Source organism: Oncorhynchus gorbuscha, linkage group LG07 (assembly GCF_021184085.1).
Source record: "Oncorhynchus gorbuscha isolate QuinsamMale2020 ecotype Even-year linkage group LG07, OgorEven_v1.0, whole genome shotgun sequence".
Classification (NCBI taxonomy): domain Eukaryota; kingdom Metazoa; phylum Chordata; class Actinopteri; order Salmoniformes; family Salmonidae; genus Oncorhynchus; species Oncorhynchus gorbuscha.
Window position 1 is genome coordinate 81,305,296 of NC_060179.1, and position 19,227 is coordinate 81,324,522.

At 39.7% G+C, this 19,227-nt stretch overlaps 1 protein-coding gene across 1 annotated transcript in view; it reads left to right on the forward strand.

Annotated features, from left to right (window-relative positions):
* Positions 1–19,227, forward strand: part of LOC124040420 (histone acetyltransferase KAT6B-like) — a 108,921-nt gene that overhangs the window by 67,127 nt on the left and 22,567 nt on the right. Inside the window, exons 8-12 of the mRNA XM_046357591.1 lie at positions 8,439–8,554; positions 9,017–9,129; positions 9,325–9,466; positions 10,563–10,724; positions 14,332–14,425. Coding sequence (XP_046213547.1) covers positions 8,439–8,554; positions 9,017–9,129; positions 9,325–9,466; positions 10,563–10,724; positions 14,332–14,425 — 627 coding nt within the window. The remainder of the gene's footprint in view (positions 1–8,438; positions 8,555–9,016; positions 9,130–9,324; positions 9,467–10,562; positions 10,725–14,331; positions 14,426–19,227) is intronic.

A 19,227-nucleotide genomic window follows, 5' to 3' on the forward strand; every position in this document is an offset into this window, starting at 1 on the left:
ATTTGAAGGGGTTGTTAACAGATGTGGGACCAAGTCACTGTTATTGAAGTCACAAGGTCTGAGTCTCAAGTCAAGTCCAAAGTAGAACGGAACGAGTCTGGAGTCAAGTCCAAAGTAGAACGGAACGAGTCTGGAGTCAAGTCCAATGTAGAACGGAACGAGTCTGGAGTCAAGTCCAAAGTAGAACGGAACGAGTCTGGAGTCAAGTCCAAAGTAGAACGGAACGAGTCTGGAGTCAAGTCCAAAGTAGAACGGAACGAGTCTGGAGTCAAGTCCAAAGTAGAACGGAACGAGTCTGGAGTCAAGTCCAAAGTAGAATGGAACGAGTCTGGAGTCAAGTCCAAAGTAGAATGGAACGAGTCTGGAGTCAAGTCCAAGTCGCGACTCGCTCTTAGAATGCACGGCTCAAGTAAAGTAAGAAAAACAAAAAAAACATCTACACATGCAATGACTGGTTCAACTACAAAGCTTTGTCTATGTATTGAGGCTACCAGACAGCCCTTTTCATTATTTTGTCTACAACACATTTTGATGATAGGGACCTTGTAACAGTCTTTTTATAATGTTTTTGGGGTTATTTTACCTCCTTTTTCTCCCTCATTTTGATCTTGTCTCATCGCTGTAACTCCCAAACGGCTCAGGAGGCGAAGGTTGAGTCTTGGGTCCCCGGAAACATGACACACCAAACCACGCTTCTTAACACCCACCCACTTAACCCGGAAGCCAGCCGCACCAATGTGTCGTGAGCAAATGATCATTCAACTGATGACCGAGGTCAGCCTGCGGGCGCCCGGCCCGCCACAAGGAGACGCTTGAACACGATGAGCCAAGTAAAGCCCCCCTTGGCCAATCCCTCCCCTAACCCGGATGACACTGGGCCAATTGTGCGCCGCCCTATGGGACTCCCGATCACAGCCAGTTGTGACACAGCCTGGGAACGAACCTGGGTCTGTAGTGACACCTTAAACCGCTGCACCACTCAGGAGGCCCAACTTGCAACAGTCTTAAAGGCATGCTTCTGAATTTTGACAATGAGGCCCTTTATCTACTTTCCCAGAGTCAGATGAAGTAAGGGAACACTATATTTATGCCTCTGTCCTGTATAAAGGAAGATGGTGGTAGTTTCGCGAGCCAATGCTAACCAGCGTTCGCACAATGACTGGAAGTCTATGGGTAGCTACTAGCATGCTCATTGCGAAAATCCCATAGTATCCCTTTAAGGGCCTGAAATCAGCAGAAGGCAAGGCAGGTTGATGTGCTCAATGTAGATTTAGTTACAGGCCTTGTTGATCCAATGATGAAAGTGCAATATCATCAACATATGCAAAAGAACATATGCATCAGCAACAATCACCGAAGCTGAACACTCAGATCTCCCTCACTAACTTTAAGCACCAGCTGTCAGAGCAGCTCACAGATCACTGCACCTGTCTGTACATAGCCCATCTGTAAATAGCCCATCCAACTACCTCATCACCATACTGTTATTTATTTTGCTCCTTTGCACCCCAGTATCTCTACTTGCACGTTCATCTTCTGCACATCTATTCACTCCAGTGTTTAATTGCTGAATTGTAATTACCTCGCCACCATGGCCTATTTATTGCCTAGCCTCCCTTATCCTAACTCATTTGCACACACTGTATATAGACGCGTTCTATTGTATTATTGACTGTATGTTTGTCTATTCCATGTGTAACTCTGTTGTTGTTTGTGTCGAACTGCTTTGCTTTATCTTGGCCAGGTTGCAGTTGTAAATGAGAGCTTGTTCTCAAGTAGCCTACCTGGTTCAATAAAGGTGAAATAAATAAAAATAAAAATATACAAGTAGATTTACCAAATATACATGGGCAATAGCCCAGAAGAAATAGCCTCTGTATCAGGTTTAACCTGTCATAACTGAATGGACACAGGTGGAGGGCCAAACTGTACTGCCTAGTTCCCCTTGAGTAACCAAAAGGAGTCTGACAGGAGCTCAACAGGTACATGTCAGAACTTGGCCCTTCCCAGGACAATACAATTAACCCAATTGGCAATATTGGTTCTACAATGTAAAAGGCAATTTCCACATCCATTTTTACATTCTTCCTAATCAGACTTAATGATTATTAATGATATTTCATCACCATTCATACATGGAACAAACATTTAATCTTATTCAACATACTGACTCCAAAGCGTGGCGCACAGGGCACTGACACGGAACCCGACTGAGCGCGTGCGCCAGCGTGCATAAATTAATTTTGTCCCGCCAACACCAAGCACGATCACGACACGCAGGTTAAAATATCATAAACTCTGAACCAATTAAATTAATTTGGAAACAGGTTGAAAAGCATTAAAACATTTATGGCAATTTAGCTAGTTAGCTTGCACTTGCTAGCTAATTTGTCCTATTTAGCTAGCGTGCTGTTGCTAGCTAGTCTGTCCTGGGATATAAACATTGAGTTGTTATTTTACCTGAAATGCACAAGGTTCTCTTATATTGCGATTGGCAACTTTTCATAAATTAGGTGCGTTACCATCACTGACCTCGTTAGTCTTTCAGTCACCCACGTGGGTATAACCAATGAGGAGATGGCACGTGGGTACCTGCTTCTATAAACCAATGAGGAGATGGGAGAGGCAGGACTTCTGCGTCCGAAATAGAACTGACTTCTATTTAAGCCCTTGGCAACGCAGACACTCGTGAGCAGTTTGGGTGCAATAATTGAATAACACAGATTTCTAAATGTATTTTGCGTGCGCGAGTGGTGTAGTCAGCCTGTTTAGCGTAGTCCTCTGAGGCATTACCGCTTCCATTACACACGACCAGAATGACAGACGACACAAACACACGGAGCTCCGACAAAACCTGGGAAATATGAACAAGGGAAACCTTTTGTTGAATGAACAGAACTTCTACCTCAATAAACAATGAACATCACCCAGAGCGTAAGAAATGGTCAATGAAAATGTATTAACCGTGAAATAATCCAACGTACGGTGATGGAATGATGAAACACTATCAATTATTAGATAGTATTAGATAAACTATAGATTTCCCACACGTGGCCTTTAAACGTGCAAAAGCACCAGCAAACATTTCAACCAAAGAACCAAGGGCTCCAATGGCGGGAGTTTGGAGAAAGTGGAGAAACGCGCCTAATGATGCCTCTTCACCACAAAAAAAAATGAATCATTTAAACAAGAAATTTAAAATACAAGCTTCATAAATAAATTATACATTTCAAGGATTTTTTACATGCCAAAAGACCAGAAGGCATATGTTAATAATTGCTGTTTGTTGCCCCATTGCTAGTGAGCATGCAAAGTAATAGGTAATATTCTTGATCACCAATATTTTGGGGAGCTGCATATTTATTTATTTTGTCAATCCTTTCTCCCTACAATGTGATGTTTACGCTGCACCCGATCCTATAGCTGGACAGCAAATCGGCAATCTCTGCTCGCTCATCCGACCTGTGTTGAGTGACAGTTTGCTGGTCCAATCAGAGGACCAGACTGCGTTTTCAGTAGCCAATCTGTTTCGAAACCTGGCCCGATTAATTTCAAGAAATCCGTTTGATGTTGAGGCTCCAAGTCTCAAGTTATTTTATTTTCATAAAATGTGTGACTCGAGTCAGACTCGATTTCCAAGTCATGTGACTGGAGTCCACAACTCTGGTATAGAAGCAATAGTGTTTACATTTGAAAGCCATCTACATAATTTAAAACTCATACTTAAGTCTCAAACTAATCTCTGTAATTATTGATTTGTTCACGAATATAATTTCCACTTATTGTAACACATTCTGTTTTGTTGGTGTATAATACATCATTTTAAGTGTTTTTTGTTCATTTATGCTAAATCTGCTTGTTTTCAACAAAATTCCTGTTTCATTGTATTCTCCACACCGCTGCTGTCACCACATTGGCTTTTTAATTCATGGTCATTTGTCTCAAATAACACCCAAATCTTCCCTATACAATACTTCAGATCAGAGCCCTATGGGCCGTGGTCTAAAGTAGTGCACTGTATAGGGAATAGAGGGCCATTTGGGACGCAGGTTTGGTGGGATAATAACTAAGCACATGAAAGCGGTTACGTAATTAGTGATTTAGTTTCGCATCATTACATTTTTCATACGCACATCCAGAGATGAGATATACGTTATGTAACATACATCATGATATATACAGTTGAAGTTGGAAGTTTACATACACTTAGATTGGAGTCATTAAAACACGTTTTTAAACTACTCCACAAAATTCATGTTAACAAACTCTAGTTTTGGCAAGTCGTTTAGGACATCTACTTTGTGCATGACACAAGTCATTTTTCCAACAATTGTTTACAGATTATTTCACTTATTATAATTCACTGTATCACAATTCCAGTGGGTCAGAAGTTAACATACACTAAGTTGACTGTGCCTTTAAACAGCTTGGAAAATTCCAGAAAATTATGTCATGGCTTTCTTTAGAAGCTTCTGATAGGCTAATTGACATCATTTGAGTCGATTGGAGGTGTACCTGTGGATGTATTTCAAGGCCTACCTTCAAACTCAGTGCCTCTTTGCTTGACATCACGGGAAAATCAAAATAAATCAGCCAAGACTTTAAAAAAAACAAATTGCAGACCTCCAAGTCTGGTTCATCCTTGGGAGCAATTTCCAAACGCCTGAAGGTACCACGTTCATCTGCATAAACAATAGTATGCAAGTATAAACACCATGGGACCACGCAGCCGTCATACCACTCAGGAAGGTGATGCGTTCTGTCTCCTAGAGATTAATGTACTTTGGTGCGAAAAGTGCAAATCAATCCCAGAACAACAGCAAAGGACCTTGTGAAGATGCTGGAGGAAACGGTTACAAAAGTATTTTTATCCACAGTAAAACAAGTCCTATATTGACATAACCTGAAAGGCCGGTCGGCAGGGAAGAAGCCACTGCTCCAAAACCGCTATACAAAAGCCTACGGTTTGCAACTGCACATGGGGAAAAATATCATACTTTTTGGAGAAATGTCCTCTGGTCTGATGAAACAAAAATATAACTATTTGGCCATAATGACCATTGTTATTTTTGGAGGAAAAGGGGGGGGCTTGCAAGCCGAAGAACACCCAACCTTGACATACGGAGGTGGAAGCATCATGTTGTGGGGGTGCTTTGCTGCAGGAGGGACTGGTGAACTTCACAAAATAGATTGCATCATGAGGAAGGAAAATTACGTGGATATATTGAAGCAAAATCACAAGACATCAGTCAGGAAGTTAAGGCTTGGTCGCAAATGGGTCTTCCAAATGGCCAATGACCCCAAACATACTTCCAAAGTTGTGGCAAAATGGCTTAAGGACAACAAAGTCAAGGTATTGGAGTGGCCATCACAAAGCCCCGACCTCAACCCTACAGAAAAGTTGTGGGCAGAACTGAAAAGGTGTGTGCGAGCAAGGAGGCCTACAAACCTGACTCAGTTACACCAGCTCTGTCAGGAGGAATGGGCCAAAATTCACCCAATTTATTGTGGGAAGCTTGTTGAAGGCTACCGAAAAGCCTGACCCAAGTTAAACAATTTAAAGGCAATGCTACCAAATACTAATTGAGTGTATGTAAACTTCTGACCCACTGGGAATGTGATGAAAGAAATAAATAAAAGCTGAAATAAATCATTCTCTCCACTATTATTCTGACAATTCACATTCTTAAAATAAAGTGGTGATCCTAACTGACCGAAGACAGGGCATTTTTACTCATATTAAATGTCAGGAATTGTGAAATCTGAGTTGAAACGTATTTGTCTAATGTATATGTAAACTTCTGACTTAAACTGTACATGATGATACATTCATTATGATATACATTATAATAGATAATTATGGTATATACATTTATGATATACATTATTAAATACATGATGGTATATACATTATGATATACATTATGATACACATTATGATATACATTATGATACACATTATGATACACATTATTATATACATGATGGTATATACATTATGATACGTACATTATGGTATATATTATGATACATACATTATGATATACATTATGATATACATTATGATATATGCATTATTATATGCATTATGATACATACATTATTATATACATTATGATATATGCATTATGATATATACATTATGATATATGCATTATGATATATACATTATTATATCCATTATGATATATATATATATATTATGATTTATATTATGATACATACATACATAATAAAATAAATAAAAAACATACATTATGATATATGCCTTATGAGCACATTAAAACCAAATGCATTTACTTGCGAATTGAGACGCGCTACAGAACACATACTAACACTATAGAACACACATTAACACTATAGAACACATACTAACACTATAGAACACACATTAACACTATAGAACACATACTAACACTATAGAACACACACTAACACTATAGAACACACATTAACACTATAGAACACACATTAACACTATAGAACACACATTAACACTATAGAACACACACTAACACTATAGAACACACATTAACACTATAGAACACACACTAACACTATAGAACACACACTAACACTACAGAACACACATTAACACTATAGAACACACATTAACACTATAGAACACACATTAACACTATAGAACACACACTAACACTACAGAACACACATTAACACTATAGAACACACACTAACACTATAGAACACACACTAACACTATAGAATAATATATAATAATAATAATAATATATGCCATTTAGTAGACGCTTTTATCCAAAGCGACTTAACACTATAGAACACACACTAACACTATAGAACACACATTAACACTATAGAACACACATTAACACTATAGAACACACACTAACACTATAGAACACACACTAACACTATAGAACACACAGTAATACTATAGAACACCGCTCCCCATCTGCTGTATAAAGAACTAATGATCCACCATGTTTGATTATACACCGCTGATGTGAATGTAACAGGCTGTTTGGTTACTGTGACTGTAAAAGGTTGTTTGGTTACTGTGACTGTAACAGGTTGTTTGGTTACTGTGACTAACAGGCTCTTCGGTGACTGACTGTAACAGGCTCTTTGGTTACTGTGACTAACAGGCTCTTCGGTGACTGACTGTAACAGGCTGTTTGGTTACTGTGACTGTAAAAGGCTGTTTGGTTACTGTGACTGTAAAAGGTTGTTTGGTTACTGTGACTGTAAAAGGTTGGTTGGTTAATGTGACTGTAAAAGGTTGTTTGGTTACTGTGACTTTAACATGGTTGTTGGTTACTGTGACTGTAAAAGGTTGTTTGGTTACTGTGACTTTAACATGGTGGTTGGTTACTGTGACTAACAGGTTGGTTGGTTACTGTGACTGTAAAGGTTGTTTGGTTATTGTGACTGTACAAGGTTGTTTGGTTACTGTGACTGTAAAAGGTTGTTTGGTTACTGTGACTAACATGGTGGTTGGTTACTGTGACTTTAACAGGTTGGTTGGTTACTGTGACTGTAAAAGGTTGTTTGGTTACTGTGACTTTAACAGGTTGTTTGGTTACTGTGACTGGAAAAGGTTGTTTGGTTACTGTGACTTTAACAGGTTGTTTGGTTACTGTGACTGTAAAAGGTTGGTTGGTTACTGTGACTGTAAAAGGTTGTTTGGTTACTGTGACTGTAAAAGGTTGTTTGGTTACTGTGACTTTAACAGGTTGTTTGGTTACTGTGACTGTAAAAGGTTGTTTGGTTACTGTGACTTTAACATGGTGGTTGGTTACTGTGACTGTAAAAGGTTGTTTGGTTATTGTGACTGTACAAGGTTGTTTGGTTACTGTGACTGTAAAAGGTTGTTTGGTTACTGTGACTTTAACAGGTTGTTTGGTTACTGTGACTGTAAAAGGTTGTTTGGTTACTGTGACTTTAACATGGTGGTTGGTTACTGTGACTGTAAAAGGTTGTTTGGTTATTGTGACTGTACAAGGTTGTTTGGTTACTGTGACTGTAAAAGGTTGGTTGGTTACTGTGACTGTAAAAGGTTGTTTGGTTACTGTGACTAACATGGTGGTTGGTTACTGTGACTAACAGGTTGGTTGGTTACTGTGACTGTAACAGGCTGTTTGGTTACTGTGACTTTAACATGGTGGTTGGTTACTGTGACTGTAAAAGTTGTTTGGTTACTGTGACTTTAACAGGTTGTTTGGTTACTGTGACTGTAAAAGGTTGTTTGGTTACTGTGACTGTAAAAGGTTGTTTGGTTACTGTGACTTTAACATGGTGGTTGGTTACTGTGACTGTGACTGTAAAAGGTTGGTTGGTTACTGTGACTGTAAAAGGTTGTTTGGTTACTGTGACTTTAACATGCTGGTTGGTTACTGTGACTTTAACATGGTGGTTGGTTACTGTGACTAACAGATTGTAATGTTTGGTTGCCGTAACAGGCAGTGAAGTGGGGCTGAGGGTGAAGCAGGAACCTGGTTTTGTGGCCGTCTCCAGGGAACACGTCACAGAGGAAGACGTGGAGATATTCACACAGGTCCAAGAGCTCTCGTCGCAGGTGAGGAAACTGTTCAAATAAATCAATCACACTTCACCCCTACCATCTGATCAAGTTAGATCTAGCCTGTAGTTAGATCTAGCCTGTAGTTAGATCTAGCCTGTAGTTAGATCTAGCCTGTAGTTAGATCTAGCCTGTAGTTAGATCTAGTCTGTAGTTAGATCTAGCCTGTAGTTAGATCTAGCCTGTAGTTAGATCTAGCCTGTAGTTAGATCTAGCCTGTAGTTAGATCTAGCCTGTAGTTAGATCTAGCCTGTAGTTAGATCTAGCCTGTAGTTTAACATGACAAATTCTAAATTGAAGTTTGACCCCCCCCCCCTGAAAAAATTCTGACCTGAGAAGTAGTTTAGTGTCAAGAAGGGTCCACATCCCATTGTTGAAGTTGCTGTTGAAAGAAACTGCCTGTGTCAGACTGTTTGAATGCTTGTGGTACGACATTTTGTTTTGTTTTGTCATGTTTAGAGAAATGGAACCATGGCCATCACTGACTATGGACGATTCCCTGCCTTCATAGAGTTTGGGAAGTATTGTATCCAAACTTGGTACTCTTCTCCTTACCCACCTGAATACTCGAGGTAAAGCTTCATTTTTTACTTTGCCAAATTCAGACAAATCAATGTTATTAGGCCCAGTTTAGAAAACATTGTCCTTGTCCTATAGAAATACTGTATTTTGAGAGCATTATACCAGTGATCGGATTTACTGTGTTTTCTAGGCTTTTAATTTGCAAGCTGAAATACAAATTGTCTTGTTATCTCTGTCGTTGGCAGATTGCAAAAGCTTTACCTGTGTGAGTTCTGTCTGAAGTACATGAGAAGCAAAAACATCCTACAGCGACACACCAAGAAGTGTGGCTGCTTTCACCCTCCGGCCAATGAGATTTACAGGAAGGACGACCTTTCAGTGTTCGAGGTCAGAGGTCACTCTTCACAGTAGTAAAGCAATGGTTGTGTCCCAAATGGCAGTATATTCCCTATATATAGTGCCATACTTTTGACCAATGGCGCTTGTAACGCCAGGGTAGTGGGTTCGATCCCCGGGACCACCCATACGTAGAATGTATGCACACATGACTGTAAGTCGCTTTGGATAAAAGCGTCTGCTAAATGGCATATATTATATATATATATATATTATATATATTTCTGGCCATTTTGAGCCTGTAGTCAAACCCACAAATGCTGATGCTCCAGATACTCAATTAGTCTAAAGAAGGCCAGTTTTATTGCTTCTTTAATCAGGACAACAGTTTTCAGCTGTGCTAACATCATTGCGAAATGGTTTTCTAATGATCAATTAGCCTTTTAAAATGATAAACTTGGATTAGCGAACACGTCGTGCCATTGGAACACAGGAGTGATGGTTGCTGATAATGGACCTCTGTATGCCGATGTAGATATTCCATTAAAAATCAGCCATTTCCAGCTACAATAGTCATTTACCACATTCACAATGTCTACACTGTATTTCTGATCAATTTGATGTTATTTTAATGGACAAAAAAAAGTGCTTTTCTTTCAAAAACAAGGACATTTCTAAGTGACCCCAAACTTTTGAATGTGTGTGTGTGTGTGTGTGTGTGTGTGTGTGTGTGTGTGTGTGTGTGTGTGTGTGTGTGTGTGTGTGTGTGTGTGTGTGTGTGTGTGTGTGTGTGTGTGTGTGTGTGTGTGTGTGTGTGTGTGTGTGTGTGTGTGTGTGTGTGTGTGTAAAGACTATTAGATCCATTTAAATCCCACCTTGTAACACAACAAAATGTGCAAAAAGTCCAGGGGTGTAAATACTTTCTGAAGGCACTGAATTATAGTGCACTACTTTGAAGCAGATTCTTTATTGGCCTGGTCAAATTGCAGTGCACTTAAAAGGGAATTGAGTTCCATTTGGGATGTTGCCCCGTGATCATGGTGCTGCACCTGTGTGAAATGTGACTGAATGAATAGGAGGAAAGAATTAGACTTGGTTGGTTTTGAATTTGAACAATGTTCTTATGCCGGTCTTGTTCTGTGTTTAGGTTGACGGAAATGTCAGCAAGCTCTTCTGCCAAAACCTCTGCCTGTTAGCCAAGCTGTTCCTCGATCACAAGACCCTATATTACGACGTGGAGCCTTTCCTTTTTTACATACTAACAAAGAACGACGACAAAGGATGTCACCTTGTGGGTTATTTCTCCAAGGTGAGGATGTTCAACAGCATGAAATATGTTTTCTTTCATCCTTTCATTTTCTTTCATCCAACTTTTTGATTAATGCAGTGATACTGTCTATACTATATTAGTCATGATTAATGCAGTGATACTGTCTATACTATATTAGTCATGATTAATGCAGTGATACTGTCTATACTATATTAGTCATGATTAATGCAGTGATACTGTCTATACTATATTAGTCATGATTAATGCAGTGATACTGTCTATACTATATTAGTCATGATTAATGCAGTGACACTGTCTTTACTATATTAGTCATGATTAATGCAGTGATACTGTATATTAGTCATGATTAATGCAGCGATACTGTCTATACTATATTAGTCATGATTAATGCAGTGACACTGTCTTTACTATATTAGTCATGATTAATGCAGTGACACTGTCTATACTATATTAGTCATGATTAATGCAGTGACACTGTCTTTACTATATTAGTCATGATTAATGCAGTGATACTGTCTATACTATATTAGTCATGATTAATGCAGTGACACTGTCTTTACTATATTAGCCATGATTAATGCAGTGATACTGTCTTTACTATATTAGTCATGATTAATGCAGTGACACTGTCTACACTATATTAGTCATGATTAATGCAGTGACACTGTCTTTACTATATTAGTCATGATTAATGCAGTGACACTGTCTTTACTATATTAGTCATGATTAATGCAGTGATACTGTCTATACTATATTAGTCATGATTAATGCAGTGACATTGTCTTTACTATATTAGTCACGATTAATGCAGTGACACTGTCTTTACTATATTAGTCATGATTAATGCAGTGATACTGTATATTAGTCATGATTAATGCAGTGATACTGTATATTAGTCATGATTAATGCAGTGATACTGTCTATACTATATTAGTCATGATTAATGCAGTGACACTGTCTATACTATATTAGTCATGATTAATGCAGTGATACTGTCTATACTATATTAGTCATGATTAATGCAGTGACACTGTCTTTACTATATTAGTCATGATTAATGCAGTGATACTGTATATTAGTCATGATTAATGCAGTGATACTGTATATTAGTCATGATTAATGCAGTGACACTGTCTTTACTATATTAGTCATGATTAATGCAGTGATACTGTCTATACTGTATATTAGTCATGATTAATGCAGTGACACTGTCTATACTATATTAGTCATGATTAATGCAGTGATACTGTATATTAGTCATGATTAATGCAGCGACACTGTCTTTACTATATTAGTCATGATTAATGCAGTGATACTGTATATTAGTCATGATTAATGCAGTGATACTGTATATTAGTCATGATTAATGCAGTGATACTGTATATCAGTCATGATTAATGCAGTGATACTGTATATTAGTCATGATTAATGCAGTGATACTGTCTTTACTATATTAGTCATGATTAATGCAGTGATACTGTCTATACTATATTAGTCATGATTAATGCAGTGACATTGTCTTTACTATATTAGTCATGATTAATGCAGTGACACTGTCTTTACTATATTAGTCATGATTAATGCAGTGATACTGTATATTAGTCATGATTAATGCAGTGATACTGTATATTAGTCATGATTAATGCAGTGACACTGTCTTTACTATATTAGTCATGATTAATGCAGTGATACTGTATATTAGTCATGATTAATGCAGTGATACTGTATATTAGTCATGATTAATGCAGTGACACTGTCTTTACTATATTAGTCATGATTAATGCAGTGACACTGTCTTTACTATATTAGTCATGATTAATGCAGTGATACTGTATATACTATATTAGTCATGATTAATGCAGTGACACTGTCTATACTGTATATTAGTCATGATTAATGCAGTGACACTGTCTATACTATATTAGTCATGATTAATGCAGTGATACTGTATATTAGTCCTGATTAATGCAGTGACACTGTCTTTACTATATTAGTCATGATTAATGCAGTGATACTGTATATTAGTCATGATTAATGCAGTGATACTGTATATTAGTCATGATTAATGCAGTGACACTGTCTTTACTATATTAGTCATGATTAATGCAGTGATACTGTCTTTACTATATTAGTCATGATTAATGCAGTGACACTGTCTTTACTATATTAGTCATGATTAATGCAGTGATACTGTCTTTACTATATTAGTCATGATTAATGCAGTGATACTGTATATACTATATTAGTCATGATTAATGCAGTGACACTGTCTATACTGTATATTAGTCATGATTAATGCAGTGACACTGTCTTTACTATATTAGTCATGATTAATGCAGTGACACTGTCTATACTGTATATTAGTCATGATTAATGCAGTGACACTGTCTTTACTATATTAGTCATGATTAATGCAGTGACACTGTCTTTACTATATTGGTCATGATTCATACAGTGACACTGTCTACACTATATTAGTCATGATTAATGCAGTGATACTGTATATTAGTCATGATTAATGCAGTGACACTGTCTATACTATATTAGTCATGATTAATGCAGTGATACTGTATATACTATATTAGTCATGATTAATGCAGTGACACTGTCTATACTATATTAGTCATGATTAATGCAGTGATACTGTCTATACTATATTAGTCATGATTAATGCAGTGACACTGTCTATACTATATTAGTCATGATTAATGCAGTGATACTGTATATTAGTCATGATTAATGCAGTGATACTGTCTATACTATATTAGTCATGATTAATGCAGTGACACTGTCTTTACTATATTAGTCATGATTAATGCAGTGACACTGTCTATACTATATTAGTCATGATTAATGCAGTGACACTGTCTTTACTATATTAGTCATGATTAATGCAGTGATACTGTCTATACTATATTAGTCATGATTAATGCAGTGACACTGTCTTTACTATATTAGTCATGATTAATGCAGTGATACTGTCTATACTATATTAGTCATGATTAATGCAGTGATACTGTATATTAGTCATGATTAATGCAGTGATACTGTCTACACTATATTAGTCATGATTAATACAGTGATACTGTCTATACTATATTAGTCATGATTAATGCAGTGACACTGTCTATACTATATTAGTCATGATTAATACAGTGAGACTGTCTACACTATATTAGTCATGATTAATGCAGTGACACTGTCTATACTATATTAGTCATGATTAATACAGTGACACTGTCTATACTATATTAGTCATGATTAATACAGTGATACTGTCTATACTATATTAGTCATGATTAATGCAGTGACACTGTCTATACTATATTAGTCATGATTAATGCAGTGACACTGTCTATACTATATTAGTCATGATTAATACAGTGACACTGTCTATACTATATTAGTCATGATTAATGCAGTGACACTGTCTACACTATATTGGTCATCTTGTAAGCTAAATGTATTCACAAGGGATTGTGCGCGTTCATGTACGTGTGTGTGTGCACCATTGTGTGTGTGTGTGCGTGCGCGTGTGTGCTTTAGACAAGGACAGTGACACGTGCAGTAAATTGCCAGCTTCAGCAGAGCTCTGACATACTTGATCTGTTTCCCCTTCCCTCAGGAAAAGCTTTGCCAGCAGAAGTACAATGTCTCCTGTATAATGATCATGCCTCAGTACCAAAGGCAAGGCTTTGGAAGGTTCCTCATTGATTTCAGTAAGTCCCTTAATGCGTTCTAAGAACATAAAACTCAATGCCAGCTTGATTCTAGAATGCTTGCCTGATTTTAAAATGTTTCCTCGGGCATAGATTTGTGTCAGTCAGGTGCTTGTGAATTTGTTGAAATGTGTAAATCAAGGCAATTTATATTGATCAGAAATATAAACGCAAACAATTTCAAAGATTTTACTGAATTACAGTTCATATGAGGAAATCATATGGAACATTTTTGGGATCTTTTATTTCAACTCATGATGGGACCGTGTTGCATTTATATTTTTGTTCAGTGTACTTGCATAAGAGTGTGTTTTCAATCATATAATCGGGACGTTCTGGTGTACTTATGAAAACAACTGCTGCCTAGAGACGGCATTGTGTTTAGGTGCCAGATTTGGACAGTTTGTCATAGCTATTTAATTAGTACACTTTATTTCTCTTTGGAGGAGTGGTGCGTGTGTGCGTGCGTGCGTGTGTGCGTGTGTGCGTGCGTGCGTGTGTGCGTGTGTGTGTGTGTTCGTGTGTGTGCGTGTGCGTGCGTGCGTGTGCGTGTGCGTGTGTGTGTGTGTGTGTGTGTGTTCGTGCGATGTAATAGAGTGTTTGATTTCCTGCCCATTTGGTTGGAGAGAGAGAGAGAATGGATGTGTGATATTGACAGTGTGTTGATAACAGGGAGAGAGGGATTAAGAAGAGATTGAACACAGCTGAGTTCTGAGCTCAAAGAGGGCTTTATTGGAAAATGTGATGTGTCCTAAATGTCACCCTATGTAGTGTGCTACTTTTGACCAGGGTCCTACAGGGCTGTAGTGCACTAACTAGGGAAAAGGGTGCCATTTGGACTGTACATTGTGGCTTTGGAATTGGAAGTTGTTCAGATTAGAAATGTTCTGCTTTTATTGGATGGTATTAGAGAAACACTTTGTCTCAGGTAGCTTCGCTGCGCGAGGGAAAGCATTAGCTTCGTTTGCCAGCGTGAATAATGCTTTTCTTTCTCTCTCTTTTCTTTCTCTCTCTCTCTCTCTCTAATCATTACCCCCAGTGGATTCCGAATAGGCTTTTTGTTTAGATTCACAGATGGTAAATCACAGCAAATGCATTTAGTAAAACACACAGAATAAAATATGACTTGTTAGTGTTAGAATATTATTTTCTGAGTTTTAACTTATTACTCTGTTCTAGCGGTATATATTTTTGTGGGGTAAATTATTGACAATTCTCTTCTTTCTCCTGAGCTTTGGATAATGAACATTTGTCATAATGACTGGCATATTATGTATTCAGTGTTTGGTGATTAGATGTGCTTGTTTGGTTCCTGGTAGTGGGTGCACACATTAAAAGACATTCATTAATTTCAAGCTGCTTATAATGGATGACCCTTGACAGAACAGCTCTACAACAAATGACGTACAGACACCGCTACCTTCTTTACGTTTAGGTTCTTTGTTCTTTTCCTCTTCATCTCTAATAAGTGCAGCCTTTTGTGAGCAATGACATCCAGCTGCTTCTCCTCCATTTGTTCCGTGGCTTTGTTTCCTCCCCCCTCTTCTCTCCCCCTCTTCTCCTCTCCCCTCCCCCTCTTCTCCTCTCCCCCTCCCCCTCTTCTCCTCTCCCCCCTCCCCCCTCTTCTCCTCTCCCCCTCCCCCTCTTCTCTTCTCCCCCTCCCCCTCCTCCCTCTCCCCCTCTTCTCCTCTCCCCCTCCCCCCTTCTCCTCTCCCCCTCCCCCTCTTCTCCTCTCCCCCTCTTCTCCTCTCCCCCTCCCCCCCTCTTCTCCTCTCCCCCCCCCCTCTTCTCCCCCCCCCTCTTCTCCTCCCCCCTCTTCTCCTCTTCCCCTCCCCCTCTTCTCCTCTCCCCCCCTTCTCCCCCCTCTTCTCCTCTCCCCTCTTCTCCCCCCCCTCTTCTCCCTCCCCCTCTTCTCCTCTCCCCCCCCCCCTCTTCTCCTCCCCCCCTTCTCCTCTCCCCCCCCCCTCTTCTCCCCCCCCTCTTCTCCTCCCCCCTTCTCCCCCCCTCTTCTCCCCCCTCTTCTCTCCTCCCCCTCCTCCCCCTCTTCCCCCTCCTCTCCCCCTCTTCTCCCCCCTCTCTCCCCCCTCTTCTCCTCCCCCTCCTCCCCCCTCTTCTCCTCTCCTCCCCCCTCTTCTCTCTCCCCCCTCTTCTCCTCTCCCCCCCCCCCTCTTCTCCTCTCCCTCCCCCCCTCTTCTCCTCTCCCCCCTCTCTCCTCCCCCCTCTTCTCCCCCCCCTCCCCTCTTCTCCTCTCCCCCTCCCCTCTTCTCCTCTCTCCCCCTCCCCTCTTCTCCTCTCCCCCTCCCCTCTTCTCCCTCTCCCCCCCCCCCTCTTCTCCTCCTCTCCCCCTCTTCTCCTCTCCCCCTCCCCTCTTCTCCTCTCTCCCCCCCCCCTCTTCTCCCTCCCCCCACCCCCTCTTCTCCTCTCCCCTCTCCTCCTCCCCCTCCCCTCTTCTCCTCTCCCTCTTCTCCTCTCTCCCCCCCCCCTCTTCTCCTCTCCCCCACCCCCTCTTCTCCTCTCCCCCTCTTTCCCCTCTCTCCCCCCCCCCCTCTTCTCCTCCTCCCCCTCCCCCCCTCTTCTCCTCTCCCCCTTCCTCTCCATCTCCTTTTGTTGCCCTTGGCAGCATGTATCATAGCTGACAGAGGTTGAAGGAGAGGGAAACTGATTGCCTCCCTTTCTACTGTTTGAAGGTGAAAATGGATCTGCTCCCCAACACAGGATGGCACGTCACATTATGAATGTCATTTTTGACAGGACGGAGATTGAAATGAAATCTAAGACATGCAGCTGTCTCTGGCTAGCATGTGTTTTTGTCTTTTTTTAAGTTACATAGTAACCTACTTTCTCACAAAATGGTATTGTTTGAATGTGGTCCGTGTCCCCAAATCTGGCTTGTCTACTACTTATTTAAACTGCATACTGTGTACTAATCGTACAACATACTATTTAGAACATACTGTTTAGTTCAAACGAGTGCAGTAAGCATCAAATAACGGCACACTCGGCTCCTCCTACTGAGAGTGCATCATCTAATGTACAGTTGTGTTGATTTCCCCCATTGATTCATTTTGGTACAACCTGTCCCCTCAGCTGATTATCAGCTGTTGTCAGACCCCATGGGTCTCCGAATAGGATTCTCTTCCACCAATAGAGTGAATTCTACTAGAAGAAAGGCTGAAATTAGTATGACATCCGGGCATCTAAAGCATACAACATTATCTGAATTCGGGTTGTCTACGTAAACGCAGTATTGTTTCGTCTGACTGTCTTGTTAGGTTACCTACTGTTGGAGACTATCTGCCTTGAGATCATTTTTAATGACATAATCAGCCCATTTATGTATGGGATAATCATCGAGGGGCTGTGCGTTCCATAGAAAGTGTGTTCCACGACGCGCTAACTGAGTGGAACTAACTAACCTTCCACAGAACACATGGAGCCCCAAGTTCCTTTTTATACCATGGCTATGATTTAGTACTTTTACCACTAGACAGTAGTTGCCTTGGTAACCAAACAGACTTGCTAGTTTAGCTAACCAAACCATCCGTCCTAACCTTGCTCTTATGTAGGGCCGCCAATTGCTTGGTCGACAGAGACTTTTTTTTAGTCTGTAACAAATACAGAACCAAGTCAGAAGTCTGAACACACCTACTCATTCAAGGGATTTCCTTCATTTTGACTATTTTTTACATTGTAGAATACTAGTGAAGACATAAACACTATGAAATAACACATATGGAATCGTGTAGTAACCTAAAAAGTGTAAAACAAATCTAAATCTATTTTAGATTCTTAGCCAACCTTTGCCTTGAAGACAGCTTTGCACACTCTTGGCATTCTCTTTACCAGCTTCATGATGTAGTCACCTGGAAGGCATTTCAATTAACAATTTTGCCTTGTTAACCTCTTGATTCTAGCCATCTCGGACCCGGGATCGTGAATACAGCCTCAAGCTCATTACCATAACGCAACGTTAACTATTCATGAAAATCGCAAATGAAATGAAATAAATATGCTAGTTCTCAAGCTTAGCCTTCTGTTAACAACACTGTCATCTCAGATTTTCAAAATATGCGTTTGAACCATAGCAACAAGCATTTGTGTAAGAGTATTGATAGCCTAGCATAGCATTTAGCCTAGCATTCAGCATGCAACATTTTCACAAAAACAAGAAAAGCATTCAAATAAAATTATTTACCTTTGAAGAACTTCAGATGTTTTCAATGAGTAGACTCTCAGATAGCAAATGTTCCGTTTTTACAAAAAGATTATTTGTGTAGACAAATCGCTCTGTTTTCTTCATCACGTTTGGGTAAGAGAAAAACGACAGAAACATGGCAAACGTTGTTTAGAATCAATCCTCGAGGTGTTTTTCACATATCTATTCGATGATAAGTCATTCGTGGCAGTTTAGTTAATCCTCTGAAGAAATGGAACGCGCATGGACCTGGAGATTACGCAATAATTTTGACGCAGGACACCGGGCGGACACCTGGTAAATGTAGTCTCTTATGGTCAATCTTCCAATGATATGCCTACAAATACGTCACAATGCTGCAGACACCTTGGGGAAACGACAGAAAGGGCAGGCTCATTCCTGGCGCATTCACAACCATATAAGGAGACATTGGAACACAGCTCCTTCAGAATCTGGGGCATTTCCTGTATGAAACTTAATCTTGGTTTCGCCTGTAGCATCAGTTCTGGGGCACTCACAGATAATATCTTTGCAGTTTTGGAAACGTCAGAGTTTTTTCTTTCCAAAGCTGTCAATTACATGCATAGTCGAGAATCTTTTCGTGACA